This window comes from Aspergillus niger (genome assembly GCF_000002855.4).
Source record: "Aspergillus niger supercontig An06".
NCBI lineage: Eukaryota > Fungi > Ascomycota > Eurotiomycetes > Eurotiales > Aspergillaceae > Aspergillus > Aspergillus niger.
Window position 1 is genome coordinate 462,226 of NT_166522.1, and position 26,821 is coordinate 489,046.

Below are 26,821 nucleotides of genomic sequence, written 5' to 3' on the forward strand. Positions count from 1 at the left end.
TCATAAAATAGCAATTTTATTGGTTCATGTTAGATTTGTGGGTTGAATTGTGATGACGCTGTGTAGTTCAGCTGTTACTGTAGGGTAGGCATGTACTGCCAACAATATCATCATACTCCACCCACATACTTGGTTTTGAGAAGCTCCCGTGATGATGGGAAATACTAACCAGGTTGCTAGTGGCAGCAAATCAAGTAATAAATAGGCAGTTGCAGGTTCACAGGAAGGTTTCACCAAACAAAACTGAGACTAGTTTGTTCACACCAAATGCTTTAGCACCCCAATCATCCTGTAGTATATATCATTAGCATTGTGTACCTTGCCTACAAATCCCCACATGTTCATATAGTAGAACAAAGCCAAGAACTTATTGGTGCAACTTACCTACGCAACCCCTCCCTCAATACATCCTCCTCTTGCGCAAAGATTAGCCTAAACCACCCCGGCACCTTGCCATGCTCTTCACACGGATGCAGGAATACACCTGCATCGACGAATTTCTGAGCGAGGGTAAATTCAGGTGGATATGTGCTGTCACTGCTATCTTTGGGGAGATAGGGTGATAAGTCTATATATATAAAGAAGCCAGCGTTTCTAGATGGAGTATTTATTAAACAATTATAATTTTTTGTTGTAGGTGGGGGGAAGGGGAAAGAAGGAAATAACTTATAAACAGAGCATGTTCACTCACCCTCCTCTGATATAGTTGATACCCTCTCGATCAAGAGTTGACGTTGCAATTCGGTATGTTGAAGCAAGACTTTGTTGGCTCTTGACAGTGAAGTTGCGAAGGAAGTCTTGCTCTTCGAGAATGGTGGTTCCGATTGTTACGGCTGCTGTGGAGGCGCTGTGGAGTCGTCTGGGAGTAGAATCAGTTGACTGCTAATTGCTTCTCAGAAAGGTAGTGGCAGTACTGACAGGATTGCGTTGCAGGACTGCCGTAGGGGTTTGTTCTGCGTAACAAGGAAGCCGAGATGGAGGCCGCCGGACGCGAAGTCCTGAGATTATATAGATTAGACAATGTTTAATGAACAAAAAGACTAAGACGGAAGTATGAATTACCTTGCTGAATCCGTACAACAAGTGCACCAGGTCAGGATTGATCAGCTCTGGGGTACTAAGAGATAATATAGAAGTGAATGGAACAGCATCTGGGTCTCCTGAATCAAAAACGCATGAAGCATAAACCTCGTCGCTGATGAGATGAAGTTGGTGTTTATTGCAGAACTTGAGAATCTCAGTCAGGGTTTCAACTGGATAGCAACGGCCTAGAGGTACTGTTAACGCTTGGTTGTCGATACACGACGAAACGGTTATCTATACCAACTGGATTATGCGGATTCACCAATAGCAGTGCTCGAATCCGGACACCTTTCGCCTGAGCATCCCTCAGAGCCAGTTCATATTTTTCGACAACAGAAGAAGTGAATGCATCCTCCGTAGTGGTATCTGCATATACCATCTGCACACCGGCTTCGACACCATAATCAAGCTCGAATCGCCCATAGGCTGGTCTACTAATTAATATGCCATCACCTGGCTCAGCTAAGGTGAATCCGAGCATGCTCCCTATTGCAGTTGCGCCGCTGGCAACAACGACGGCTTCCGGGTCAATCGGGGTAATGGGGTCGAGTAGGTTGTCCAGATGCGTTGCAACTGCTCTCTGTAGACGAGGGAGGGCATTGTTACCAGAGCCATAGGCAACTGATGCTACGTTGAACTCAACCTAAGGATAGAGAAGGAATTGGTTGGGACTGCCGAGCCCTAGAGAGGAGAAGAGAGAGGGTTGGGAATTGACCTTGGTGTTGATGTAGTTGGCTATTTCTGCGCGCATTGGTGCCTAATTGCTTATCAGCACTGTAATATGACTGCCTCGGTTTCCAAATAGTATACATGCTCTGCCAATGCAAATGAGATCATCCCCGCCGGATTGGTCTCCTTGTCGTACTGGTGCGGTAGAGCATAGCGCCACGGAATTTTGTGCAGTTGCGCATTATTACTGCCTCGAGAAGAGAGCATTATGGGACGGATTCTTTATGGGATATGCCTCTCAGTTATTGAGTGTTGGAATAGAATCGAGGTCAGACTAAGTCTTCGTCGAGGCGAGGTAATTGCTTACTATATAGTATCGGGGTGCTGAAGAGGGGTTGAAGTGCAACCACTGGTGGAAATACTGGTAGGATTAAGTAATAACCTAGATGCTGGCAACGAACTCAATGGGTTGAGAGACATGCAGGTTAAGTTGGAAGCGAGAAGGTGAGGGGAAAAGAATGAAGAGGGAAGAAGCCCACGTGAAGGAAGGCAGTGGATCATGATAATCTAATAATCTGCTCACCAACAATCGATGATCTATTTATACATCAACCACCACCACACAACCCCGAACATTATGATACAGTATTGTTTATCCCTTTCTAGTATACACCTTAAAACACCAATCGCTATGCAAATTATATACTATACAATGCCATCCATTCCGGAAGACCGTCTCAGCCATGCCGGGCTCGCTTCTCCAGCCCAATGTTCTGCCGTCCCCGAGGTCCCTTCGCGCGGTTGTCAGCAACCTTCTTCGCTTCTATGAACTTCCAACATTCAATTGGAGCACGAGACCCAACATGGCGGCCGTGCGGAGTAAACACTTCCACCTGAGGGAACGACTTCGAGGTTTTGTTCTCAGAGTCGGACTCCTTCGCGGACTTGGCTCGAATCTGGACTGTAAGCTCAACCCAGCCGCACCCTTCGATCAAAATATCGGTCGACATGACCTTGTAGGGTAGAGACGGCATCTTTATATGCTTGTCCTCAACCGCCTTGGCGATAGACCTTGGGAGGTGCGATTGAGTCACATCCCATTTCAAGTCGAAAACTCCGGCAGACGAGATAACCTGGCCGGTACCTTCTCTGGCAATGTTGGCCTTGGGGTAAGGGCGCTGCTCCGTTTGCATTTCAATGGCCTTTTCCGTTCTGGTGAGATGTGTCTCAAGCGGGACGAAGCAAGCCGCCATAACTACGTCTTCAGGGTTCACTGGCGTGATCCTGACAAGTCCTCCTCCAAGCAGTAGTGATTGGCCAGGTTTGATCGAAAGACGTTCAGGTTTCTTCCTCTTGGTCATGATCAAATCGCGCTTGAACTCATCACGAACATGGTCGGCCAGCTCGCCACGGTCGAGCCCCGGCAGGTCAATCATTTCTCCCCTTCCACGGCCAAACGGGATACGAATAGGCGATACGGTCGTGCCGGGTAGCGATGAGACCACAGGGAGGATAGGGTAAAGATCCTCCCGAGGCGCAGGAGGTAGAAGACCCTCTGAATCAATAGCAGAGGAGTCAAAGTGGGTAGCCATTCTGGACTCCTCTTCACGAAGCTCAATCAATTCCGCAATCTTCTCAAGATTCCTCGAATCCTTGGGGAAGCAGGCCTCAATAAAACTGCTCTTTCCAACGTTGGCCTTCCCAACCACCCAAATACCACCCCCGTGCTCCCTAATCTCCTCTTTGACTTTCTTCGTCCACCATCCCCGCTGAGCACTAATCATATGCACATTCCCTAAGCGGAATTCCTCATGCGAGAGACCAAACGTATCACGAAGCACAGAGCGTACATACTCCATCTTCGAATCAACCTGCTCCTTCGTAGCCGCCAACAGATCCGACCTGTTGATAACGAAACTGATAGTCGGCAGCTTCTTCCCACTCTTATACTTATAAGTCGCCGAGCGCCGATTCTTCGACCGCGGATCCATAATCCCCAAAGTAGTGTAGATATCCTTCACAACAGACATAGGGAAATCCGCCGCATCCACAACATGATAAATCCGATTATGATTATGAGGCGACTCATCCAGATATGCTCGAAGGGAATCCATAGTCGGCGAAATAGCAGGAACGGCCTTATTATGATGCAGCAGATCATGGCACCTATCGCAAATTGGTACCGGGGCTTTCGACTTCTCCAAATACTTGCCAGCAGTATCTGCCGCTTTCACCAAAGAAGCACCAACTGCACAACAGCAAATAAATAGATTAGCATGGCCCCAAACCATCATACAAGACAAATAGAGAAGACAAAGACTCACACTTCGGCCTCGGCACACTCCCCCCAACATCCGTAAGCTCCAGATACTTCTGAATCCTATCCGCAGCCTTCTCCCCCTCAGCCTTCAACCCCTTTCCCTCTTCTCCATTCTCCTCACCCTCAACAAACTGCTTCGTCTCAGACAACAGCTTCCGCGTCTGTTTCCTAGTCTTCCCATAATATCCAGGCTCACTCGGCTCGACGGTCTGCGCATACGCTCCGCATCCGGGACAACAGACGGGAAGGACAGCCTCTTCAATAACTGGTTCGGCAGACGGGCTTGCGTGAAGCGGAATGCTCGTGGAAAAGCTGCGGGCTACCTCCGGGCGGCGGAAGAAAACAGCGGTTGTGGTTCGCAGAGACGGCTTGGGCAGGCGTACGAGTTGGCGGGATATTTGTAAAGGAGCACGGTGGTACGGTAGGCGCCCTCGCGGGATCATGCGCCCAAGGTATGGCGACATAGTTGTTGAGGTTTGGGGTGTTGGAGAGCTCGGAGGAGAAATGCGATGAAAGTCTAGTTCTAGTTGGTACTGATAGTGAGTGATAGCGGCGATAGCATCGGTGGTCCGCGCGGGCGGCCGGAAAAAAGTTGCTGTGGCGAACTGACACAGACTAGCAGCTTCTACTATGGCTGATAAGAGGATTACAAGATATTGTAAAAGAGATACAGTTGTAGTGAGAATATTATTTTTAATGGAATCTGCACGCTAGCTTATAAAAGCTTGAAATGTAATAACCGTGCTTCGCAAACCCTGATATCAATGACGAGCCAACAACATGAAAAGCAACCAGAACCGTAGACCATACTCCATAATCGCATGAAAAGAAACATTCAATGGCATTCAATCAAGCCTTCGCTTTTCCCTTCCCCTTAGGATCTTCAGCCTCCTCCTCCTCCTCCTCTTCAGAATCACTCATGAACTCATCATCCTCATCAAATCCGATATACCGCCGAGGTGCCGCACTGCGCGCCGGTTCCGACGAGGGTCCAGGCGCATCTTCCATCTCCTGCTCATCATCACTTTCCTCCTCGGAGCTAGAGGATGTCTCCTGTCCACTTCCCTCACTCGGACTGGCACTCGTACTTGATCCGCCCAGAATCGTATCGCGCAGGTTATCCGTCCACATACCGTCCTTCATGGCCATAAGAACCGCCTCTCTCGCCTTCTCATTCATCTCGTCCTTGTCCTCCATCCACTGGCCATCAATCTTCTGCTTGCCACCTCCGTTCTTCAGCTCTTCCTGACGCTTCTCCGCTGCATCAACAACAGCCTGCCACCGGCGCCGGCGCTCCTCCTTCTCCTTCTTGTCCATCTCCGGCTTGAGGGCGAGGTACTCGGCCAATGCCTTGGCTTCGTTGACTGTGCGTAGACGACGGCCATCGAGATTGCGGCTGGATCCATTGTCGTCGCCTTGGTTGCGCTTGCGCTTGCTGGACATGCGCCCACCGGCGGCGCGGAGCTGGGATCCGAAACCTCCTTTACCACCGCATAGGGGGGCGCTGAGGCGGAGGGGGAGGATGGAGGTTGTGGCGAGATTATCATTGCTGCTGATGAGGTAGGATGCGAGGGTTTCGGATGAGGGGAGAAGTTGCTTATTGCTGGTTGTTGTCAAGATCAGTCGATTGAGTGGCAGAGAAGGAGGTAGGTATGAGGCGATTTTGTCGGTCAGGTCTGCGACGCTCGATGATGATGGTAGCGCGAAGGAGAGCGTTGAGGGGAGTGAGAGACCGGGAAAAGTCGACAGGAGAATGTTGACGTTCTGGGACGCCATGGTGATTGCTAGTATCACAGATAACGTCAAGAAAACCGTGAGTAATGTGTCGATTAGTCGAATCGCTGAGGTTATTGACGCTGGTTCAAGGTGGAGACGTTGCTTGACTTGATTGCAGAGGTGAGGCGCAGTTGACTTCATTCAGGATGCGGAGGAGTTCCCGATAAGGCCATTGATGACTAACAGGGAAACCACCTCTGGATTGTCGCCTCAGGCCATAAGAGCATTTTGCACGTGATGCAGCTTATCCGCCTAGCGGAGCGATTAGGGCCCCAACCCTGAAACCGCTTCCCGATGGGGAATTACCGCACTTTTTTCCTCGACCGCAGCCGCTCCACTCACATCAACTACATTTAAACCACCCTCTTCGCGCGTTGTCAAGGCGATTCCCCGAAGAGCGCTAGGAACTCGCGACAATGTAAGTGATGCACCTAATATCGGCCATTGATATCATATAGGATAATGTAGCTAACCCCGAGCCAGGCTTATCCCCAAGGAAGACCGCAAGAAGATCCACGAGTACCTCTTCCGCGGTATGTGAACACCTATGATCCACCGGCCTTGTGTCTCCGAATTGTTGCGCGAGGGTCGATCGATGGATGATGGATGATAGATGAATCAGTGTTGCTGACGGTTGACAATAGAGGGTGTGCTCGTGGCCAAGAAGGACTTCAACCTTCCCAAGCATGGCGACATTGACACCAAGAACCTCTACGTGATCAAGGCCTGCCAGTCCCTGACCTCCCGCGGCTACGTCAAGACCCAGTTCTCCTGGCAGTACTACTACTACACCCTCACCCCCGAGGTATGTTCCATTGATGAAGATGAATGCGTAAGACGGATTGTCTGACTGGTTTTGATATAGGGTCTTGACTACCTCCGTGAGTGGCTCCACCTCCCCGCTGAGGTTGTCCCTGCCACCCACATCAAGCAGCAGCGTTCCCACGCTCCCCCTCGTGGCATGATGGGCGGTGAGGAGCGTGAGCGTCGTCCCCGTGCTCCTCGTGAGGGTGGCTACCGCCGCCGCGAGCAGGACAAGGAGGGCGCCGCCCCCGGCGAGTTCGCTCCCAGCTTCCGTGGTGGATTCGGCCGTGGCCGTGGTGCTCCCTCCTCCTAAGGGGTGTCGCCTGCCGGTCTTCCAAGGGCTTATTGGGATTGTTGCCGGTGTGGCTTGAACGACTTTGAAAGAAGTCGGGAAGCTATGCTATGCACGTCCTAAAAAAGAAGTTATGCCAAGCTACTGTTTCACAGTTATGACATAGTTAGGATTAATGGCATGATTTCATGACTCATTTTGTTATTCATTTCGTAAGATAATTGGCGGTCAAATCTGCTATATACATGCGGTTAATATACCAAAGGCAAGGTTAAAATATACGCAGAGGCGCAGCTCATAGACGCTCGCCATCAACACAGCCTCATTTCGAGAACCTCTTCCGATCATAACGGATCACTGCCTGCAAGATGACTGATGCGCCTGTTGCGCAGTCATCTGCAGAACAGAATTCCTCCGGATGATGGCTCAACCCATCTTTGCACGGAACGAAGATCATGCTGGTCGGGACTCTCTTGGAGGTAAAGACACTATCGTGACCTGCCCCGCTCATGATTGTCCGCATAAGGGACTTGGGCTCCGCAGCATTGACGTCTGAGACGACCGCCTCCGCGGATTGCTGCACGCACTCGATGCAGTCAGGGTGGAACTTGACAGCGGGCGAGTCGAAGTCGAGGGTCCACTCTACGCGGCAAGGCTTGCCAATACCCTTACCCTCCTCTGCAGCGATCGAGTCGAACTCCTTCCTCAATTGATCTTCTACGACCTGGACCAACTCGCTTTCTGGGCCGCGAATGTCGAGAGTGAAGCTGACAGTGCCGGGAACCGTGTTCACACTGCCAGGCTTTGCCTCTACAATTCCAACACTAGCCAGACAGCCGTGGGAGGAGGCAACCTCGCGAGCGCGTACCATCATTCGAGCAAAGGCATAAAGGGCATCTGCGCGGTGTTCGAACGCGGTGGTACCCGTGTGGGTGTCTCTGCCGAAGATTGTAAGGCGGAACCAGCGGTATGCCTGAACGGCGGTAACGACACCAACGTGCTGGCCTGCAGAAATGAGATGGGGGCCTTGCTCAATGTGTAGCTCGAAGTGGGCCGCCATGGGTGTTTGCTTGTATGAGCACGGGACACTTCCGAGATAGTTGATCTTCTCCAACGCAGACTTCATAGACTCCGGGGCAGAAGATGCGGTCGGGAGAGATGCGACTGTTGGGACCTCTTTCAGCCCATGTGCCCGTTCAAGAGAAATGCATTCTGCCCAAACGCCAGAAGACACCATGCTAATAGGGAAACGGGCGCCCTCTTCGCTGTCACAGCGTTAGTCATGAGGGTTGAAGATAATAGTAGTCTGGGCCATACTTTGTCCAATTCACAACACCAATGCCACCCTCCGTCTCCAAATTCATTTCGTCAATTACTTTGAGCGCTTCGATGCCGGAGAGCACACCCAAGATTCCATCATACCGGCCACCTGTTGGCTGCGTATCCAGATGGCTGCCAATGAAAGTGGGTGGCACGTCGGTCCGTCGTCCAGGGCGAACAGCGAAGATGTTGCCCATTTCATCGACCGTAACTTCGCATTTCAATGCCTTCGTTGTTTCGATGAACCAATCCCGTACTTGCTTGTCTTCCTGTGACAGCGCGAGTCGCTGCATACCAGTGTCTGTGTGCCCACTGAATTGCTGTTAGACATTCGCAATCCATGGTAAAGCGCAGGCCATTGGGTACGAGAAGCAGTCTCCTTTGCATGCATCTCGAAAGTCCGCTTATAGTGAATCCAAAGGGTGTCGCAGTAGCACTTACTCTCCCCAGCGAATACCATATCCCCACTGACAGCTATGATGAAGGTCCTTTGCCAAGCGTTCTTTATTGGCCCTGAGAGCCGAGACCTCAGCCTCGGTTAGCTCTGTAGACAGCATGGTGTGAGTCGGGATAATTGAGAAAGCTCGACGTGGTGTGAACGCGGGTTTCACGAAGGCTGGTCTTGTCTGCCTTGATAGGATCCCAGTAACCCTGACAGCAGGTAATGTTTGGTAGAAGATGAAGGCCATCTTGACCTCAAATGGGCGCCCAAGGGGCTATATCTAGTTCAATGGCCTTGGAGACCCTTCCAGATAAGACCGCCAATCGACGGTATGATAAGATAGCTGGGTGGGGTTGAGCTGGGGTCTCGGGCTTTCCACCGAATCAGATATCCGCGGATTTGGGTGACGATAAACCGTTTCCTCGTACCCCAACTCCCTCGGGTCGCTTATATAGGAAGGTACAAGAGTAGCTCGGCAATGGACAACTCCGTGAGGGGCAGAGAAGGCTTTCGGGTCACGGTTGGCCTGTTTCATTACTGATTGACAGGGCGTGGAGCAGTTGCGGTAGTGGGTGTAGGGACAGGCATGTATTACCAGTCCTTGCTGCAACAACAGGTTGAATCGTCTATACTATGGACGAAAGTGTTTTGTTCTCATTGTAGGCTTCAATGCCATATCTATTGCACAGTCTAAGGCGTTCAAGTTGCATAGATCTGGCTAAGAGGACGATTGTATCCACAAGGATGATTCAAACAACCGACATGTGCTGTTAGAGACACAAGGGAGGGCGTGCGCTTGCGGAAGACTCAATCAGTGCTTTAATTGACGGAAGAGATGCCCAGTGGCTCAATGTCTGATGGAAGTCGACTGCTTTAGGAGATTGCCGGCAATGATGTGTGCCCCTAAGCCTTATGGACTTGGTCGCTCAGCGGACCTTCATGAGGAGTTACGCACACAGCCCCTGATGATAAAGCGGACGCACCACTTTCACAAGAATCACAATAAAATGGCCTAGAAAGTTGCAAGAAAAGAGGAGCATAGACTACTCACATCATACAATAACGACCAACAAAAAGAAAAACAATAAAATCGACAGCTGTGTCGATGGGTGATTCCAAAGATTGATGAGAGGAGTCTTTTGGGCAAACCACGGCCATCTCTGGTAAAAGGCAAGAAATGGGTTCTGAGCTAGTTTGTCCCACTCCTCGCAGATTGAACCTTTAAGTGCTTCTTATAGTGCCTTTCATCATCCACCCGCCGCAGTTCGAGACCCCGCCGGCGCGAACTTTTTATTGACGTTTCTTTTCGTCTTGTTCCGCCTTGCGATTGCTAACCCCGCATTCAGTCATTGCGACCTTCAATTCCCCTCAGACATACATTGATTTCCATCAACGTATATACTCAACCCCGTCATACAAGATGTCTTCCGCTGCCTGCATCTTCTGCAAGATCATCAAGGGTACGGTGCCTCCTTAACCTGTACATTTACAAATGTTACATTCTTGGTTCTCCAAATTGTGTCCGCTGCTAGCAGTGATCCGATCCGGCTAACCCCGACGTAAACAATAGGTGATATCCCTTCTTTCAAGCTCTTCGAGAGCGACAAGGTCTTTGCCTTCCTCGACATTCAACCCCTTAGCCGTGGACACGCTGTAAGTGTCGCCACCCCTGTTTTATGAACCGCATATACACCACCGCCTCAAGTATACCCCCGCACGACATGTCGCATTCTGTTCCCTACCTGGAGACAGACAGTCAACGGTCATCCAAAACAAGCAGTATACCCATGAATATCTTCAGAAAATCCGATCCCGTCCCCAAATAGCTCCCTAATTTTCACATATCCCCCCCGTCCCCCCAAGGACCAAAGAAGGAACCAGACAAAGCTAACAACCAATCTGCAAAACACAGCTCGTGATCCCCAAGTTCCACGGTGCCAAGCTCACCGACATCCCCGACGAAGATCTTCAGGAAATCCTGGTACGTAGACAGTACGGACATGCACATTTGAGATAAGCTCAGCGCTCGATCCGCATGCTTTTATAAGGTCCCGCCTGATCGTTGCGAGCACTCCCCTCTTTCAGTCTTCCCCGCAACCAGCTGGCTAGCTAGCTAGCTACAGAGACAGATACTAATAAGTCATCTTTCCAAATCGGACAGCCCGTCGCGAAGAAGATCGCCAAGGCCACCGGCGCCGAGGACTTCAACGTCCTTCAGAACAATGGTCGCATAGCGCACCAGGTAGTCGATCATGTAAGTTGCTAGCTTACCATGGAAGTGTGAGGTATTCAAAGCTGATGTTCGGTGTTTTCCAGGTTCACTTCCACATGGTATGTTTAGGATTTACTATCATTCGTCTATGCAGCTGTTCAGAGAGAATATCGATCCCCCACAACCCTGATGATAATATCACTGACAAAAACGACGAAATAGATTCCCAAGCCTAACGAGAAGGAAGGTCTCGGTATCGGCTGGCCCGCTCAGGAATCCGATATGGACAAGCTGAAGGCTCTGTTCGAGGAAATCAAGGCTAAGATGTAAAAGTGTACGTAGTACAGATATAGCAAGTGCTACAGCTGCGTCTAATTACATACCATGTGCTATTATCAATACTGTCTTCACAATATGATTAACTGTACGGTACATTCTGTAGTTATAACGTAGAAAACTATACCTAGCTTCGGTGGGTCGATTGCATCTATCAAGAAAAGTCCATTGCTCCATTGAAACCACTAGGAGAACCCCGCAATCCAAGTATACATGCTTCATGACAGACAAGTAGAAGCTGTATGTACATGCCTCACCAATGTGAGCGTTATTATAACAAGTAGTCTTCTATCAACACACTCTAGCAGTCTATCGTATACCAAGGCGTGGGGTATATCACTCGGCCTTCTCGCCGTTAAGTGCGTTTCCCTCAACCTTGCTCTTCGTGGGATAGAACTCGATCTTACCCTCACCTTGGATGACATCTAGTCTATCATACAAGGAAGTGGCTCGAACGTATGGGTCAAGCTGCCAGTACTGGACCCTTAAGCGTTCGATCAGGTCCTTTCTCCTGTCTACCGCCGCCTTGAGGGCGCTCTCGTCCTTTTTCATTGTCGAAGAGATCCAGTCGATGGTGGCGCCTTGAAGCTCCTGCGCCAGCTGCTGTCTCTCGGCCAGCAATTCGTCGCGCTTGGCACTGTCCTCCTGAGGCTTGTTCTCATCGGGCTGGGGCTCGACATACTTGTAGGCCCAGTTCTCGTCACCCTCAAGCTCTTTCATAATGCGATCTTTGGGAATGAACTTCTCCAGATCTTGGACATTCTTGGTGAACTGGATCTTAGAGGCGACGACAGGGTCGAGCCAGCCCTTGATGATATTCCAGATACCTGTAATCGATGTTAGAGGGGATTTTGTGAGTACCGAGTCTAGATAACTAACCTGAGAAGATCCAAGGAGCTTTGTGAATCAAGACAACTCCCAGACACTCTGGGTAATTGGCTTCAAAGCACTTGATCATATACTTCACCGGATGATAATCCTATGACCGTTAGAATTAGGAGCTATTGGTCGCAAACAGGTGTGCTTACCATGTTTGCTAAGGAGAAGTCGGTCATGTCGAAGACAACACACTATTTCCCTGTCAGTGGATAACGCCCTTACCATGGGGCAGTATACTCACAGCTGTTTCAACTGGAGGCGCAAGCATCATTCGAGCGGTCTCAATAGTGTACACCGTGAACCGGTCCAAGGCTTCTGTCTCCTGGTCGGCGGCCTTGTGCAAGCGCACTCTCACGACGCAGATCGGACGGCCAAGCTTGTCCACACCGTGGAGGAAACTTTTACCCATGCGCATCTGCAACAAAAAGTCTTCACCGGCCTTCTTCTCAGCGGGATCAGAACTCTGAGATTTCTTCAGGGCACTTTGCTCGCCATTCTTCATAATATCCTCATCCAACTTAACGTCCAGCAGTCTCCAGCGAAGCGTAGAGATCAACATGACCAGAGCATTTTTGACGTCCCACTTTCGCGCGCGCAGGAATCGCAAGAGCAGAGAATCGGGGTTGTCATGCTTAACCATATTCCAAAGAGTCACCCGAATCTCCTCAGGCTTCATATCCACAAGAGCCTGCTGGAACTCTTTTGACTGTCCATACTTGTCATCTCCGTCGGCGATGCTGATAGAAGCGAGACTCGAAGCGATCCCGTTGGTTCCCTTGTCGCTAGCGCTATCTTCCTCCTCATCCGTGTTGCTCCGCCCGAAAAGACCGAACCGACTCCGTTTAGACTGCTTCTTCTTATCTTGGGGCTGGCTTGCCGCCGCAGCAGCAGCGTCGCCGTTCTGCTTTTGGACCAGCTCAACAGCATCCAGATTGACACCGCAGACCTTCAGCAGCAGGACCCAAAGCTCTTGTAGCTTGGCTTCCTGCTCTGGTGTGAGATTTCCCACGGTCCCAGGTGGTAGATCCATAGGCATTGTCTTTAGGGTTTCAATGACTCCGAGAAAGGGTACTTGCGACTCTTGCAAAGGTTCAACAGAGTCGAGAATCGTAGGAATATCGCCTCCCGACTTGCGGTATTTATCCTGCAGCCAGGCGCCTGCTCCGATAAGAAATAGGGTGAATGTGACTGACCAGAACGACGAAGCTTCCCTCGGTTTGTAAGGTTGTGACAACGGCGAAGTGGAGAAGGGTCGTCTGAAGGATCCAGACCGAATCAGAGGACTTTGATTAGAGTACCACGGTGGGAAGATCTGTGCACGTCCTGAATGCAGGAGTCTGTCCGACGCGAACTTGATGGAATTGGCCGAGGATGGAGGTAGACGGCGGCGCAGGAGGGAACAAGCATGCATGTGCTTGTTCGTGAGGGCCAGAAGGCGATTGGAGAAGGACGAGTCAAATCCCAAAGGCAGAGATGCCGGCTTCCTTTTCCTGGTGTCCTCGTGAGTAAAATGGGAGACGAAGATCCGAGCCTAAATTTCAAGCCGGGAATAATGCGGGGAAGGAAGGAAGGAGGCGAAGAGAAGGCGGACGGTGCAGTTCGCTTGGAACCTTCACAGATTCAAGGTTCAGCAACAGGAGACTAAGGGGAACTCACAGCGGTTGGATGCGGCAATAATGGGGAGTGTTGATGAAGCCAGCGAACAGGATGGATTGCCAAGTCTCTTATTTTTCCCAGTCCGCAATCCAATGATGATAATCGCACCAGGGGTCCCTCCGGACTAGACGGAAGAACTAAGTAGTCCTAATTATAGGCTGATTGGGGCATTTTGGGTCGCAGTGGCGCCCCCAGGCAGCAATCTGCAGACACCTGAGGCATGAAAAAGGAGGGTCCAGTGACTCGGCCTTGCCTAAAGCGGGGATCAACATCAACAAACCCAATCTTTCGCAACTCCTTCATACAGCGTGAAACGCAACGGCGTCAAGTCGCATATTTGTGACAGCTTGTCTTCTATACTGTGCTTATTCCTATTTTGTTGCATTAGTGTCTCTCAATCGGCTTAGTTGCAGCCTTCAATTTGGGTACACAGTCTCAGAATCATCATGGATGCTTTTTCCCGCTCATCGTCTCGCCCACGGCCCTCATCGCGACCCACGACCCCCCTAAGACCCAGTTCCCGGTCGTCGATCCGTGAAGCTCATGGTTATGGCAACAGTATTGGTATGGCAGGCTACACCCAGCCTGCCATCAATGCCTTAGAGCCCCAGTTTGCAGAGCTTGCAGACTCCATGGCCGACCTCGAGGCCAACTTCATGCACCTTCAGCTGATGCACGAAAGTTTGACCCGGTTCAGTGAAAGCTTTGCCAGTTTTCTCTATGGTTTGAACATGAATGCGTTCTGTGTGGACTTTCCGGAGGTAATTGCGACGGTGAATAATGTCTGTCTTCCCTCTATAAGCTGACGATCGGTTACAGGCGCCCATTCCCGAATCTTTTCGGAGAGCCAAGCAAGCAGAGGCACAGAATGGTATGGTCACAGCTGCGCGAAAGGGAGATCCAACTACTAATAGCACGCATAGAGGCAGAAGCAGAACAGCTGAAAGCGACCACTGAAGCGGAGATGACATTCATGTGAGATCTGGTTACTCCCCGGGCCAGTTGTTTCATGCTTTTTTGCATCATACTAACGACATGACGTACTTAGGACTACGGATACTTCCTTCATCGAACATCCTCCAAGCACCGTCTCCTCCAAGCCTTCGGCAAAAATCCCAGCCCCGTCGCGTGGCACCACCAGAGGATCTACGCGTGGTTCGACAAGCAGTCGCTATGCGACACGGGGCACCAATCGTGGCGCCCGTCCAAGCGCATTGCCCCGCGGACGAGGATTACGGTGAAGGCAGGAACCCGGATGGTAGAAATTTTGAACAGGGCGCAGACGGTTGAGCCTGAAGAGGCACAAAGACTTGCGCGAAGGGAACGGTTTGCTATTGGCAATCCGTGGAGAATCCCTGCAATTCGCAACGCGCTCCCAAACCTTGAAAGGAACCCCGTTCCTGAAAGAACATACGGCGATGATTGTCGTAACACAAAGCCTGCCGAGCGGCCTGTCCGATCTCAGCGGCTCGGATCTTTCTTGAGGAAATTCTAGCTAGCCCCAGGGTGTAGAGTTAGGGTAGGCTGGCGATAGTCCCGTCTAGTGACCGAAGAACTTTTCCAGAGACTACGAAGAGATCTGGGTCACGTATGGTTGCATTACGAATAATGATCAATGCAAGACGTTCATGTGTTGGGAAGTGGGTGGCCTTGCGGCTCAGATAAGCGTTTGTAGAACCATCGCCCGTCCCCAGAATGACCCACCCCGGGGTCAATGGGGAAAGGCATCGTTAAGTATCAGATGCCCCATCTTCAAGTATGGAGAACGCACGGCCGTGAGCTGCAACTGTATATTATGTTAGGGGGATTCCTCGAGGGGACACATTGAATTAAATTTCCCCGGAAAGGACCCCAACTGAGGAAGCCAAAGAAGCCCCAAGCACGATCTCGGATCAAATGCAGTCCCGGTTTCTTATCGCCCGGAGCCGCGGTCGACCCTTGCGAAAAAAGATCTGTCTTTGCATCCAGCGCCCACGGTGCCTGTCTTCAGGGACGATCTTTACCCGTATATATAATTGACCTGCCTGTGTATTGTATTATCTAGTCTCTGTCGGTCTATTCCATTGGGGTTGTCCTTCCACAATCCCGAACGAGAAGCCAGAGAGGGACCGAGTGACTCGAGGGGGGATCCGATCCCGACTGACTGTGGAACACCCGGTGGCTGCGGAGAAACACTTGAGTGACTGTTGCCGCTCTCGACATTCCACTGCTTCGGTGGCTTTGCTATTGGCACATCTTGTGAAGGTGCATTTCTCTCTTCATCCCCATTGGAGGACCCCCGGCCTCCCCCTAGCATACAGAGCTGATATGATTGATACCTGCAGAGTCCTCCAGGGTAGTCCGATCCATGGATTCCTTCGTGATCTGCAGTTGACCTGCTGAACATCCTTATCATCTCCCCCTCTCTACATTGAGAGAAAAACTGTACTACTTTATAACACACTCCTTCACTCCATCTCGACTGGGAGCCTCACTCTAGGCTGAGCCAGGATAGGCTTCACGTGCGAGGTGTGACACTGTTTCACTACGTTCATTCATATATACCCCACACAATGGCTAGCGTCCTTTCGATATCATTACTCTCTGAGGCCGAATATGGCTGCGGTATGTGAAAAGCATGCGCAGAGCTGTTTTGTTGACCTTTTAGCACCTTTACTGACCCGGTAACAGAGCACCTGGCCACGCAACTGGGGCAGGATGTGAGCACTGCAGAGCAGTTCAAGAACGCATTCCTGAAAGCGCATAATTCATTAGGCCATTTCCCGCGGTCAATGGAGTCATCCACAAAGCAGAACGGTCGTCTCAAAGCCAAGGACTTTCTGAAACCGAAGTACACTTGCTTGACATGCGGTGAAGCGATGCCGATGGGCGGCCGGAAAGCTCACACCGAGAAGACCAGCCATCAGTTCTGTAAGTGGCTCTTGCCTTTTCCTCTCAATGTTAACTGACAGTGTTCGAGACATGGAGTCGCGAGCCCGCACGGTGTATTGCCAGGCTTGTGGTGATTTCGTCTACGACCACGGCCTCGAACGACTTCGGTGCTCGACAACAGAAAGTGCTCTTCAAGGTTAGCATCTAATTGACTCTCGCGCTTATTATAGCACTAACACGACGAAGTCGCCAAGAAGCGTCGCTTCAGCGATAGCTCTGCGGACGAGCTTTATATTCGGAGCAATGCCAGCAAGCGTCCTTGCGCCAAACAAGGCGTCAGGGGCTTGTTCAACCTGGGGCAAACCTGCTATTTGAATGTCATTCTTCAGACCCTTCTGCACGACCCGATACTCAACACGTACTTCCTCGGGAACGGTCATCAACCCCACGACTGCACTGCCTCTGACTGCGTAGGATGTGCAGTTGCTGAGGCTTTTGCGGATTTTAACAGCAGCGACAAACCGGAGGGTTTCGCGGCTCTCAATCTTCTTCTAGCATCATGGCGTGCAAGTTCTGTATGTTACCAGGTACATCATTTTCTTATCAGCGACGCTAATGGCGATTCATTCAGACTTTGGCAGGATATCAACAACAAGACGCACACGAGTATTACCAGTTTCTCGTCGACAAGCTTCACCTTAGTACTGAGAACCACCGAGAAGGCCATGAAAAGGGTTGTCCTTGCTTCTTTCACAAGACCTTCTACGGCAAGCTCCGAAGCAGCGTGACTTGCGACAAGTGTGGTAACGTCACACGAACGGATGATCCGATGGTGGATCTCAGTCTCGACGTTCAAGTGCAGGCGAAGAAACGCGCCATGGGTGGCACAGGGGTTCCGTCGACGCCTACCCTGAGTGGATGCCTCGAAAGCTACACATCTCCAGAGAAACTGATGGCAGGCGTGTATAACTGCAGTCACTGCGGAGGAACGCCGCAGAAGGCGACCAAACAATTGCGCATCCGGAAGTTACCCGCCATTCTGTGCATGCAACTAAAGGTACGGTTTCTCGGCACATTTCCGATATCATAGACGCATACTTACTTGACACAGCGCTTCGAACACACCTTTTCCGTCTCGGAGAAGCTAGAAGGCAAAATCGACTTCCCACTATCGATCAACATGCTCCCATATACGACCAGCCCGCAGGCCAAAGTTGACAGGTCTAGATTCGTATATGACCTCTCATCAGCCGTAGTCCATCAGGGCAAGCTCGATGCGGGGCATTACTACGTCTACTGCCGCCAGGGCGATGATGTGAGTTCTTGACCTGATCCCCTTCCAGGAACTCATTTTTAACCCAAGTCTTTCAGTGGGTGCTCTTCAACGACGACAAAGTCACTGCCGTCACTGAGGCAGAAGTTCTCAACGCTGACGCTTACCTCTTATTCTACAACCTTCGATCACTGGCTTCCGCGCCACAATAGAAGCTACCTATCGTGTACCATCACACCGCATCATCATCACATTGTACTCGGCGGCTGCCTCATCTTCTCGCATTCGGTTTCTCTTCAGCGACTCGGAGTCCACGGCTAGGAGTTGTATTATTATTGTCCGGTTGATTGATTGCATGCATGCTCATGTAGGAGAGCTGTGGCTGGCATCTTCGATCACGGATGCAAGACTGGTGTTGTTGTGTTGCGTTCCTTTGTTTTCTTTGCTTTCTTTCATACGCTCAGTTGCCTATATATAGCGGATAAGTCTGCGCCGTGTGCGTTTAGACTACCTAGTATAGTATAGTAGAAGGCTAAGGTTGCGGGAGTGGTATACATGGCTGCTTAGCTAGATATGGGGGTCAAATACAGACCGTACGGGGTTTCAGTAACGTGATTTTATTCATCTAAATTAAATCCGGGGTCGTCGATATCCGAACTGACATAGGCGCTTTCATGCGAACCAACAATATAACTCCCAGTCATCTACGCTACGCAGGTCCTACAGGGTTGACAGTCGGATGTCCAGAGCAGACGGTATAGAAAACGGCAGCCAACCAAAGGCAGTATGGGCTAATGGCCCAGACCATCCCAACACAAAGTGCACCGTTCAAAAAGCCATCCTAAAGCCAGAGCAGAGCCGCACGCTTCCAAAAGACGTAACCAGCCCATGAGCCCCAGCAGCACCTTGACCTTTCAAAACCAAGCACTTCACCTTTCACGGGCCAAGTGGGGAGAGATGAGACGATTATCAAGAGATCCTCAATTCAATCCGAATCATTACGAATTGCCTTGTTTTAAAGGAAATGAAAAAAAGGAGCTTCGACAAAAGACACCCTTTCTTTAAGACGGTCCACACCAGCCACAACCTAACACACACGTCTCTATAATCTCAAATCCCATCTCTTCCTCATTTTAAAAAGAATATTCCACCTGGAAACAAAAGAAAAACACCATTTTATTTCATTCCATTGAAAGCAAGCCCGGTTCGGATTTCATTTGCGTTTCGATTTCACACACACACTGGTAAAAGAAAAAAGAGGCTACCGTATCCCCCTGTTTTCTTCCTCCGCTAAACCCCGACATGAGACTGTGGGGGATTGTCGGTTTTAATTTGGGTGATATGTGAGAGAATCGAAGCGCCACGAGCACGTTTTAACGAATCATCGTCGTGAATAACGGAAAAATGGGATCGAGGAAGAAGATTCGATTTAACGGTACTGTTTGGGGGTGTGGTGTTAGTTAGGTTTCTTGTCTTCTGGTATGTGTGGCGTGATCGTGTGTATGTGTGGTTCTGGCTCTTTCGATGTCGAGTGGCATTTCAATTCATTCCATTTCCCGGTTCTTCATTGCTTTTCTTTTTTGTCGCAAGTCCCATCTCTTTCGAAAATCCTCCTCGCCATGCCAATGCCATTGCGGATATGATGTGGTGCTGGTGCTGGAATGTGTATACGGGATATGGTGAAACCAACCTTGTGGAAACCGATGTCAGAGGACTTCTCACGGAAGCACTGACGGCAGATGTTCATCTGTACGCAAGAAGAAAACCAGTTAGCCATTGTTCCTGCCCTCTCTATAATTTCGCATCGCAAAGAATCTGGTGATATCCATACCCCGTACTTGCGGATCAGACCGGCGCGGTGGGAGCAGACACGGCTGTATTATTCCAAAACGAATCAGCACATAACTTCCTTCACATTTTCGTAATTCCTCCATTTGTTTCTCTTCGTCTTCAAAATCCCCCCAATCCCCCTAATCTCCTCCTCAGGAATATGTCGCATATACGCACCAAGAACGGGAACCCTTGCCGAACCTGTAAATCACACATCAATTAGCCTCCCACACATACATATCAAATTCGAGGGACATCGTTTTCACTTACTTGCGGGGCCGGCTGTACCAAACGGACTCGTGAGTCATCTTGAATCTGAGGCGAGAGAAACCTGGGGATGAGACGGTGTTTGGCTGGCGGTTTGTCGTCGCTGGGCGTTGAAGGGGGACGGGGATTCAACGAAAAGGTTAGGGTCGAAATTCCGTTTGTGTGTCTTTCCGGTTTCCGTGATGCGGGCTCGGACCATCTCGCTTGATGGGGCGCTAAGCCTTGTTTGGGGGTGGTGGTCATGTGATGTATGGGTTTGGGGTTTTTTTTTGGCTACTCCGGAGGGATGGTTCGGAGGGTGGGTTGTTCCGGCCGATGTATATCAGAATGGAATATGGCAATGTTTGGAGGTTAGTCCACTTAAATTGCAGTATGATGATGATGTCCATAATGGTTACTTGCTGGATGCGGATGCTACTTATGTTATACGGAGCTAAATCTTCGAGAGAGCAGCTGACAGAACTGCTATACTTATCTACGACATCATTTCGGTGCCCTATCTCATCGCCTACCTTGGAGCCATAACAAAATGACCAAACAGAGACGTTCACACTAAACGCCAAATTGTCAGAAAAAAAAAATCACTTTCTATTAATATTTTCCTTACGCAGCCATATATTTCAGTCCGTGTGCCTATCGTAAGCGAGACTCAATGCTGCTTAACACCAACACCACACAATAAGTTAAAGCCATACAATTCAAACTGAGCTTAATGGGCTCAACACATACACACTAACATCCGACCCCGATCATGTCTTCCATATATAATTAAGCGACTACAATAAGCTACCCCAGGATCTACCCAGCCACCCCAACAGACAGATTCCAATATGAGCAGACTACTTCGTACAGAGTACTTACTTCACCCTTTTAAGTAGTAAGCATATTCCTCAATACCAGGACACTACTTACTTTACTACTCCATTGTTCGTACCTCTAGGGTATCTACCCAGTTAGGTAATAGTCTTATGACCCTCCCATGCTCAGTCAGGTACGGAGTACATAGCTATTTTATCTATCAGTACCTACCTCCCAGGGAAAACACACTAAGCTACATGCATTAGGGGCAAAGAGGAAGAACGAAAAATGGCAAAAATAAGGGGAGAAAAGAAAAAGAAAGGAGAAGAAAGAAATAGGAAATAAAAGGGAAAAGCAATTCAGGGGATTTCATAAGGCTTAGAGCTATCGGTGTAAGGCTGGCTAGGTAAGTAGCTAGCTAGCACATGCATCAACTAACTTACTAATAAGTTGTCTAATGGATGGACATTATAGTTAGCACTAGTTAATATCTGGTTGTCACTTAGCCTTTCTGAGGCTCGATGGAGTATGTCTCCTAACCAATGTAAGCTCCGTATAGTATCTACAGGACAGTATCCCACTTCAGGACTTCACTTAATGAGTTCACCACTTGCTTACTTGTGAAGAGGAACCATAACTACAACCAAATCATATTGACCAGTTCAAAGATATGTGGTTAGATCAAATGTTCAGGGACAGTGCAAAGAAAGGTCTACTCTGTAATGACCAACGATCAACAAAGCTGTACTTAGCTACAGGAGAGAAGTAATCACAAGCTAGCCTCCTTAAAACCCGAACATCCGAGTTCCGACGTGATAGACTACTGTGTAGAAACTTGCGTTCGGGACTACCCGCTCGATTGGACCTAATAGGGCTAAGTAGTGATGATCGCAGTAGGCGCGGAACAGGAGAAGTATCTAGCATCTGTCTAGTAGATGTTATTGGTGCTGTGTGTTTAAGCGATTGGTCCGTCTCGCTTGGATCACTGATGATCATCTACTGTGTATGTAGCAGGGTACTTTGTGCCTGTTTGGTAATTCCGGACGCCGATTTTCGGGGGGTTCGTTATTGTTAGGTGACATTGATGTGGTTGTTGTTTAACTATGTCGCGTGAGCCATATTAATCAGACAAGCAATGTAGCGAATAGTCTGTCTTGTGATATGGCGTTGTAAACTTGTGACTACTGCAGGACATACCCATGTCTTGTTTCAGGCTAGTAGGGTGGGTTTGTATCTCCCCGCAGTCACCCTCCCTGTCTTTTGCGGCATGTTGCGGTGACTTCTGGTCACACTCACCTACTCGAGGGCTGTGCTTGCGGTGGGGTTAGTAAAACACAGTACGTATATGGGACTGACATGTTCAAGTAAGGGGTGCGGTTCTCAATCACTTGACCGTACGTATACTGCAACTTGCACATTCCTCGGCAAGTTAAACTGAACGAGTCGAGTGGATGAGAAGACTCTGAGAGACTCTAGCTAAGGTGCGTTAAGTATCGAGAACTATACCTTGTGAGATGGACATGAAGCGAACTGACTTGTGAGATAGTGTATGCCAAGGTGGCTATGGAAATTAGTATGTCCGAAAAGTTAATGAGGTTCACTACTGTCCTTGAGCAAAGAGTCTGGGGTAATGGCTTCTCTAGCTATTGTAGAATGTGTCGATGGAAAGACATTTCTATCTGAAGCGAGTGCTTCTGTGCCACCCGGAGAGCTAAAATCCCTATGCTTTGCCAGATTCATGACCAGGATCGGTTGGACTGTCTGGTAGGAAGCCATCGAATTCTGCTAGAGAAGAGCTGGCTGTTATAGTTCCTTGAAGTCGCTTAATGAATTCGCGCCAGCTAGTGTGGCTGCCTCGAGCGAATCACAAAGAAAGGCAGAACGGCAGAGGGAGTACCTGAACAAGTCTCACCAACCAGGTCAGCCGGTTAAAGCGGCATCATCATCGGAGCGAAGCCGGAATTAGCGGCACGGAGATTATGGCCTGCCTAGTATAGTCAAGTGCTGAGCCATGGTTTGTCTCCGCTTAGAAAATGAGCTCAGCGGCATCCTCCGGCTGTTTTGCGTGCGCTTGCCCAATATCACAAAATTTTCGCCAATCGAACTACTCCGACCAAAGTTGCGGTGGAATCCACATGGAAGGAAAAGTCTCCGAGTTAACGCGAGCCTAATCGAGAAACTGATTGGGCAATGCATCAGAAGTGGTCCGTCCACTACTACCTACCAAAATGATGACCTGTAAGCTGGATGCCATATGTAAGACTGGTAAACCCTGAATGGCGACATGTCAACATGACAGTTGTAGTCTAGGCCTCTCGTCGATGACGGGGCTTGAATCGCGGCAGCCTTCGTGCAAATGCCGCCAGACAAAGGGAGGAAATCCTGACGAGTGTAAAGCCGAGAAAGCCGGATGTGCCGAACTTGAGGTCATGGGATCGGGTCGATCTTATCAGGCCTAAAATTTTATGGCGGGTCCCTTTAAGTTTGTGTGTCGGCTTGACAGCACGGATGTCCAGCAGTCCAATCTGGCAATGATTGCTGCGTAGTATGATCCTGTGGGCAGATAGACTCACCAGGACAGTGGCATTCACAAAAGGACAATAGTAACACCCATTCTCATCCCTATATAGACTATTGTAACCATGTTGTGGGTTTGACTCTAGCAAAGCTGCCTGGAGAAACCATGCCATGACGTCAACGACATGACCGCAACAAGTATCCGATTTTTCCCACGATGAGCATCGCGTCATGATCGATGAGTCAGTGTTGGTCATACGATGCATAAGTACGGGTGCGGTGGGAAAGGGCCAGCCAGGCCTGGAAACGGTCAAAGAGAGAAAGTGGGTAAATACTTAAAAAACTTAGAAAAAGAGGCTCGACAGTGATTGAATGATTAATGCGAGAGATCTCCGGGTCAGACGGATGTGTGTCGAGACGGGAGGTGCGTGGATGTAAGAAAAAGGTGACGAGAAGCGCCATGGCGCATGGACGGTGTTTATGCCTCCCGGGCAGTTCATACAGAACGGAAGGGCGCGGATGCGGATTGTGATTCTCGCCCGGTGATGCCAAGCCGCGATCGTCAGTTGGGTTGTCAGAAAGAGAGCAAAGGTCGATAGATACTGGCAGAATCATACACGGGCACGGACAGGGCTAGCAATCACTAGCAAAAAGCCCAACGTGCGAGGCCCGCCGGGTGGGGTTTGCTTCCGAGGGAAGAGGATGCCACTAAAGCCGGCAGAGATCGACGCTTGTTGGTGGTCTGCCTACACTCGAAAGTAGTAGATAGACACACCAAATAGCTCGATATAAGGATTACAACCGAGTACTATCGAGTACTCTATGGCTAAATATGGCGGCTGTATAGGTTGCACCACAGTTGCACAATCATCGTGCTAGATGAACATCTCCCTAGCAGTCAGTTCATGGTTGCTTATCAGTCTAACCTCAGTGTTGTTGTTGTTGTATAGATAGGATCGTCGCCAAACCTACTAAAAGGCCGGTCGGCGCCAGCACATCCGCGGTCTGTACCTGTCTATGGCATGCACCGCTCTCCTCGCTTGTAGCACCGACCTTTAGTGCAACCGCCTGCATCGCAACGTCACGCTACACTGGCATGCGCCCTGAGTTGACGATCAGCCCACCAGAATCTGGAGATGGGGAAAAGTCATGGGCCAGTTGGGTACATTCCAGATGGGCCACTGTTCAACAGGGCTGGACAGCTAGCTAGCTATCCATCCATCTTTAGGTACAACACTGCTCCTACATCCACCGCAGCTACTCTGTGCATGTAGCTGAGATATTAACACTAGTCTCATTGGAGCGGAATAGTCCAAAGCAGTAGTCCGTAGGGCCAGAGACAGCTTGCCGTAGATGGCACCGATCGACCTCTGCAGAAAGAGGGGTTATATTAGTACGGACGGTCTTGACTTCAGCTCGCCCTTTGGTCGCGGAGGATACTTCCTCCTTTAGCAGCTCCCCGCTCCAAATCCCCTCCAATACACAGCTTGCAATAAACCAGCCATCGTGTCAGTGTGTGCCGTGCTGCTTGCTCGTTCGCGGTCCGTTGCATATGTAGTTGGTACATGCTCATTGGAGCTGGTGATAGATCGCTCCGCACGCTGGACCAACATAACAAACACACTATGGCATCCTCCCTTTCATGAGTCCCCACCAACACTTCTCACCTGCCGATGTAAGGGGAGATGAACTAGATGCATGACTGTCCTCTGGTGATGTCGCGAGAATCCAATCATCTAAATACTCCGGATCTGATACATTCTATCCTAGACAACAGCCCCTGGCAGTTCGCTCTTTCACAAGCTCGAATAGCCGCCGAGACAGAGAGGTGAGTAAACGATTCGTAGGCTTATTGCGCACCATCTTACAAGTCGCGGGAAGGCGGGACCTAAGAAGTTGGGCGTATCAGAATCCCTGCATTCTGGACTTCTGTTTACACCCCCCGCGATCGAATGATTGCTGCGCCTTCCGGGGGACTGTCAGACGGACAGGAAGGGATGGATAGATACATGGCATGAGCGTCCTGGCATAATTGTGACTACAGAGGACTGCGTGGAGACGAGATCGGAGCCCAAACGGCGTACAGGCCACTGCCAGACACGCAGATGAAGGTGGACCGGCATAGGGAGTAGTAGTTAGTAGTCTCATGCACTTGCAGCCTTGTTGACCCTTTCGCCAATAGTGCGAACTTGGGCTTGAAGACCCTTCTGTGTGATTCTGGCATCGCGAAAAAGGCCTGCTGTCCCACGGCATTAGTAATATATCCGCGGGAGGGGCCATGAAGCCTTAAGAAGCAAGATGAAAAAGCCCCGAAAACAGGCGAACAGGATCCCGAAGCGGATGGGGAACAAGAAGGGAACATCCACTGGTCCGCTCTAGGCCACACGCTAAAAGTCCGGTACCTTGGGATGAGGTCATTTCCCATGGCGCGTCAGCGCATCGTGACCTGGAAGTCGAGTATCTCCTCCCGGTCGCTCCGGGCTTCCGAGAACCCAACTCTGCCAAGAGGGGTAATTTTCTTTTTTACTTTTCTCTTTTCTTTTGTAAATCCCCTTTTCTGGGCTCTTATTTGTGCTCCTCTTCGGCTTTATCGAAAAATGGTTCATATGATCTGAAGCCAAAACAGGCACTTCTCTTGTTGCCATTATTAAGTAATTCAATTTCCACACAACAAACCTTAATTTGAAGAAGTTTCAAATCACAGCAAGATGCATCGTGACTCAGAGGCTGAGAGCTCGTGATCCGAGGGGGCTTTGCTACTAGTAGTAAGAGAGATATACGGAGTAGGGATGATGTTGGAAAGGAAGTAAGATGGCAAGGAGGGATTGGCTGACAGGCGAAAAGATCCCGAGAAAAGTGTAAATGGAAACATAGAAGGGAAAAGAAAATTCATTTTTCTGAATGGAAGAAGAAATAAAGTTCCAGGCATTGGAGGCGGTGATTAGTCCAAAAAGAATGATCGGCTCCATCGCTGGATGACTTCGGGAGGCATGAGTGGTGGTACCAGCGTTCTCAGCAAGACACCTCATGATGACGATGGGAGCCTTGAAGGATCGAGCTATATCATGGGCATAGCCTCAACATGGAATCCGAGAGTATCTTGTTAGTTGTTAATCATCATCACTCTCATTTCTTGCAAAAGAAGAAAGAAGAGCGAGGGGTCAAGCAAACAAAGCAGCAGTCAGATCAGAAACCAGACTGGGAGGTGAACAGCGTCACTCCTGGGGGGGCCTTAGTCCTTTTTTTTTTAATTTTTATTTCCTTTTTTTTTTTTTTTTCCGTTTCCCTTTCCTTGCTAGCGCGAGGGTGCCAGTGAGTAACTCCACTTTCGGCACACGGAGCTTTGGGGAGCTCGAGCAGGACCGCTTGTTTCCACGGCCTTTCGGTCTTGTTGCATGCTATCCCCGCCAGCTCCGAAGGAAGGAGAGCTGCGAACACAAGGCGCGAATGGGAAAGAAAAAAATTAAGTCATGAGT

At 49.8% G+C, this 26,821-nt stretch overlaps 11 protein-coding genes across 11 annotated transcripts; 4 read left to right on the forward strand and 7 right to left on the reverse strand.

The window, feature by feature from the left end:
• Positions 1-258: 258 nt before the first annotated feature.
• An06g01840 (uncharacterized protein) lies at positions 259-2,019 on the reverse strand (the record flags this gene model as incomplete). Its single annotated transcript, XM_059748086.1, has 7 exons — positions 259-289; positions 385-594; positions 692-859; positions 919-998; positions 1,063-1,268; positions 1,324-1,726; positions 1,894-2,019. The coding sequence occupies 7 exons, from the start codon at positions 2,017-2,019 to the stop codon at positions 259-261; spliced, it is 1,224 nt and encodes a 407-aa protein (XP_059605299.1).
• Positions 2,020-2,489: 470 nt separating this feature from the next.
• Positions 2,490-4,536, reverse strand: An06g01850 (uncharacterized protein; the record flags this gene model as incomplete). The annotated part of the gene is made up of 2 exons (XM_059748087.1): positions 2,490-3,973; positions 4,077-4,536. The coding sequence occupies 2 exons, from the start codon at positions 4,534-4,536 to the stop codon at positions 2,490-2,492; spliced, it is 1,944 nt and encodes a 647-aa protein (XP_059605300.1).
• A 385-nt stretch (positions 4,537-4,921) lies between these two features.
• On the reverse strand, positions 4,922-5,848 carry An06g01860 (uncharacterized protein; the record flags this gene model as incomplete). The annotated part of the gene is made up of 1 exon (XM_001390970.3): positions 4,922-5,848. The coding sequence occupies one exon, from the start codon at positions 5,846-5,848 to the stop codon at positions 4,922-4,924; it is 927 nt and encodes a 308-aa protein (XP_001391007.1).
• A 416-nt stretch (positions 5,849-6,264) lies between these two features.
• On the forward strand, positions 6,265-6,965 carry An06g01870 (40S ribosomal protein eS10; the record flags this gene model as incomplete). The annotated part of the gene is made up of 4 exons (XM_001390971.3): positions 6,265-6,266; positions 6,332-6,381; positions 6,493-6,653; positions 6,714-6,965. Coding segments are annotated over 4 exons (465 nt in total).
• Positions 6,966-7,266: 301 nt separating this feature from the next.
• Positions 7,267-8,953, reverse strand: An06g01880 (uncharacterized protein; the record flags this gene model as incomplete). Its single annotated transcript, XM_001390972.3, has 3 exons — positions 7,267-8,209; positions 8,262-8,576; positions 8,706-8,953. The coding sequence occupies 3 exons, from the start codon at positions 8,951-8,953 to the stop codon at positions 7,267-7,269; spliced, it is 1,506 nt and encodes a 501-aa protein (XP_001391009.3).
• A 1,173-nt stretch (positions 8,954-10,126) lies between these two features.
• Positions 10,127-11,248, forward strand: An06g01890 (uncharacterized protein; the record flags this gene model as incomplete). Its single annotated transcript, XM_001390973.3, has 6 exons — positions 10,127-10,166; positions 10,277-10,359; positions 10,619-10,687; positions 10,868-10,960; positions 11,023-11,037; positions 11,141-11,248. The coding sequence occupies 6 exons, from the start codon at positions 10,127-10,129 to the stop codon at positions 11,246-11,248; spliced, it is 408 nt and encodes a 135-aa protein (XP_001391010.1).
• A 342-nt stretch (positions 11,249-11,590) lies between these two features.
• Positions 11,591-13,169, reverse strand: An06g01900 (uncharacterized protein; the record flags this gene model as incomplete). The annotated part of the gene is made up of 4 exons (XM_001390974.3): positions 11,591-12,081; positions 12,134-12,233; positions 12,283-12,324; positions 12,375-13,169. The coding sequence occupies 4 exons, from the start codon at positions 13,167-13,169 to the stop codon at positions 11,591-11,593; spliced, it is 1,428 nt and encodes a 475-aa protein (XP_001391011.3).
• Positions 13,170-14,235: 1,066 nt separating this feature from the next.
• An06g01910 (uncharacterized protein) lies at positions 14,236-15,284 on the forward strand (the record flags this gene model as incomplete). Its single annotated transcript, XM_059748088.1, has 2 exons — positions 14,236-14,550; positions 14,838-15,284. The coding sequence occupies 2 exons, from the start codon at positions 14,236-14,238 to the stop codon at positions 15,282-15,284; spliced, it is 762 nt and encodes a 253-aa protein (XP_059605301.1).
• A 1,057-nt stretch (positions 15,285-16,341) lies between these two features.
• Positions 16,342-18,145, forward strand: An06g01920 (uncharacterized protein; the record flags this gene model as incomplete). Its single annotated transcript, XM_001390976.3, has 7 exons — positions 16,342-16,393; positions 16,460-16,699; positions 16,749-16,856; positions 16,907-17,235; positions 17,292-17,717; positions 17,772-17,975; positions 18,032-18,145. 7 exons carry the CDS (start codon positions 16,342-16,344, stop codon positions 18,143-18,145), a joined length of 1,473 nt encoding a protein of 490 aa, XP_001391013.1.
• A 1,217-nt stretch (positions 18,146-19,362) lies between these two features.
• Positions 19,363-20,071, reverse strand: An06g01930 (40S ribosomal protein uS14; the record flags this gene model as incomplete). The annotated part of the gene is made up of 5 exons (XM_001390977.3): positions 19,363-19,371; positions 19,624-19,680; positions 19,765-19,807; positions 19,941-19,964; positions 20,034-20,071. The coding sequence occupies 5 exons, from the start codon at positions 20,069-20,071 to the stop codon at positions 19,363-19,365; spliced, it is 171 nt and encodes a 56-aa protein (XP_001391014.1).
• Positions 20,072-21,187: 1,116 nt separating this feature from the next.
• An06g01940 (hypothetical protein) lies at positions 21,188-22,029 on the reverse strand (the record flags this gene model as incomplete). The annotated part of the gene is made up of 5 exons (XM_059748089.1): positions 21,188-21,226; positions 21,272-21,319; positions 21,447-21,465; positions 21,577-21,745; positions 22,026-22,029. The coding sequence occupies 5 exons, from the start codon at positions 22,027-22,029 to the stop codon at positions 21,188-21,190; spliced, it is 279 nt and encodes a 92-aa protein (XP_059605302.1).
• Between the last annotated feature and the right edge of the window lie 4,792 nt (positions 22,030-26,821).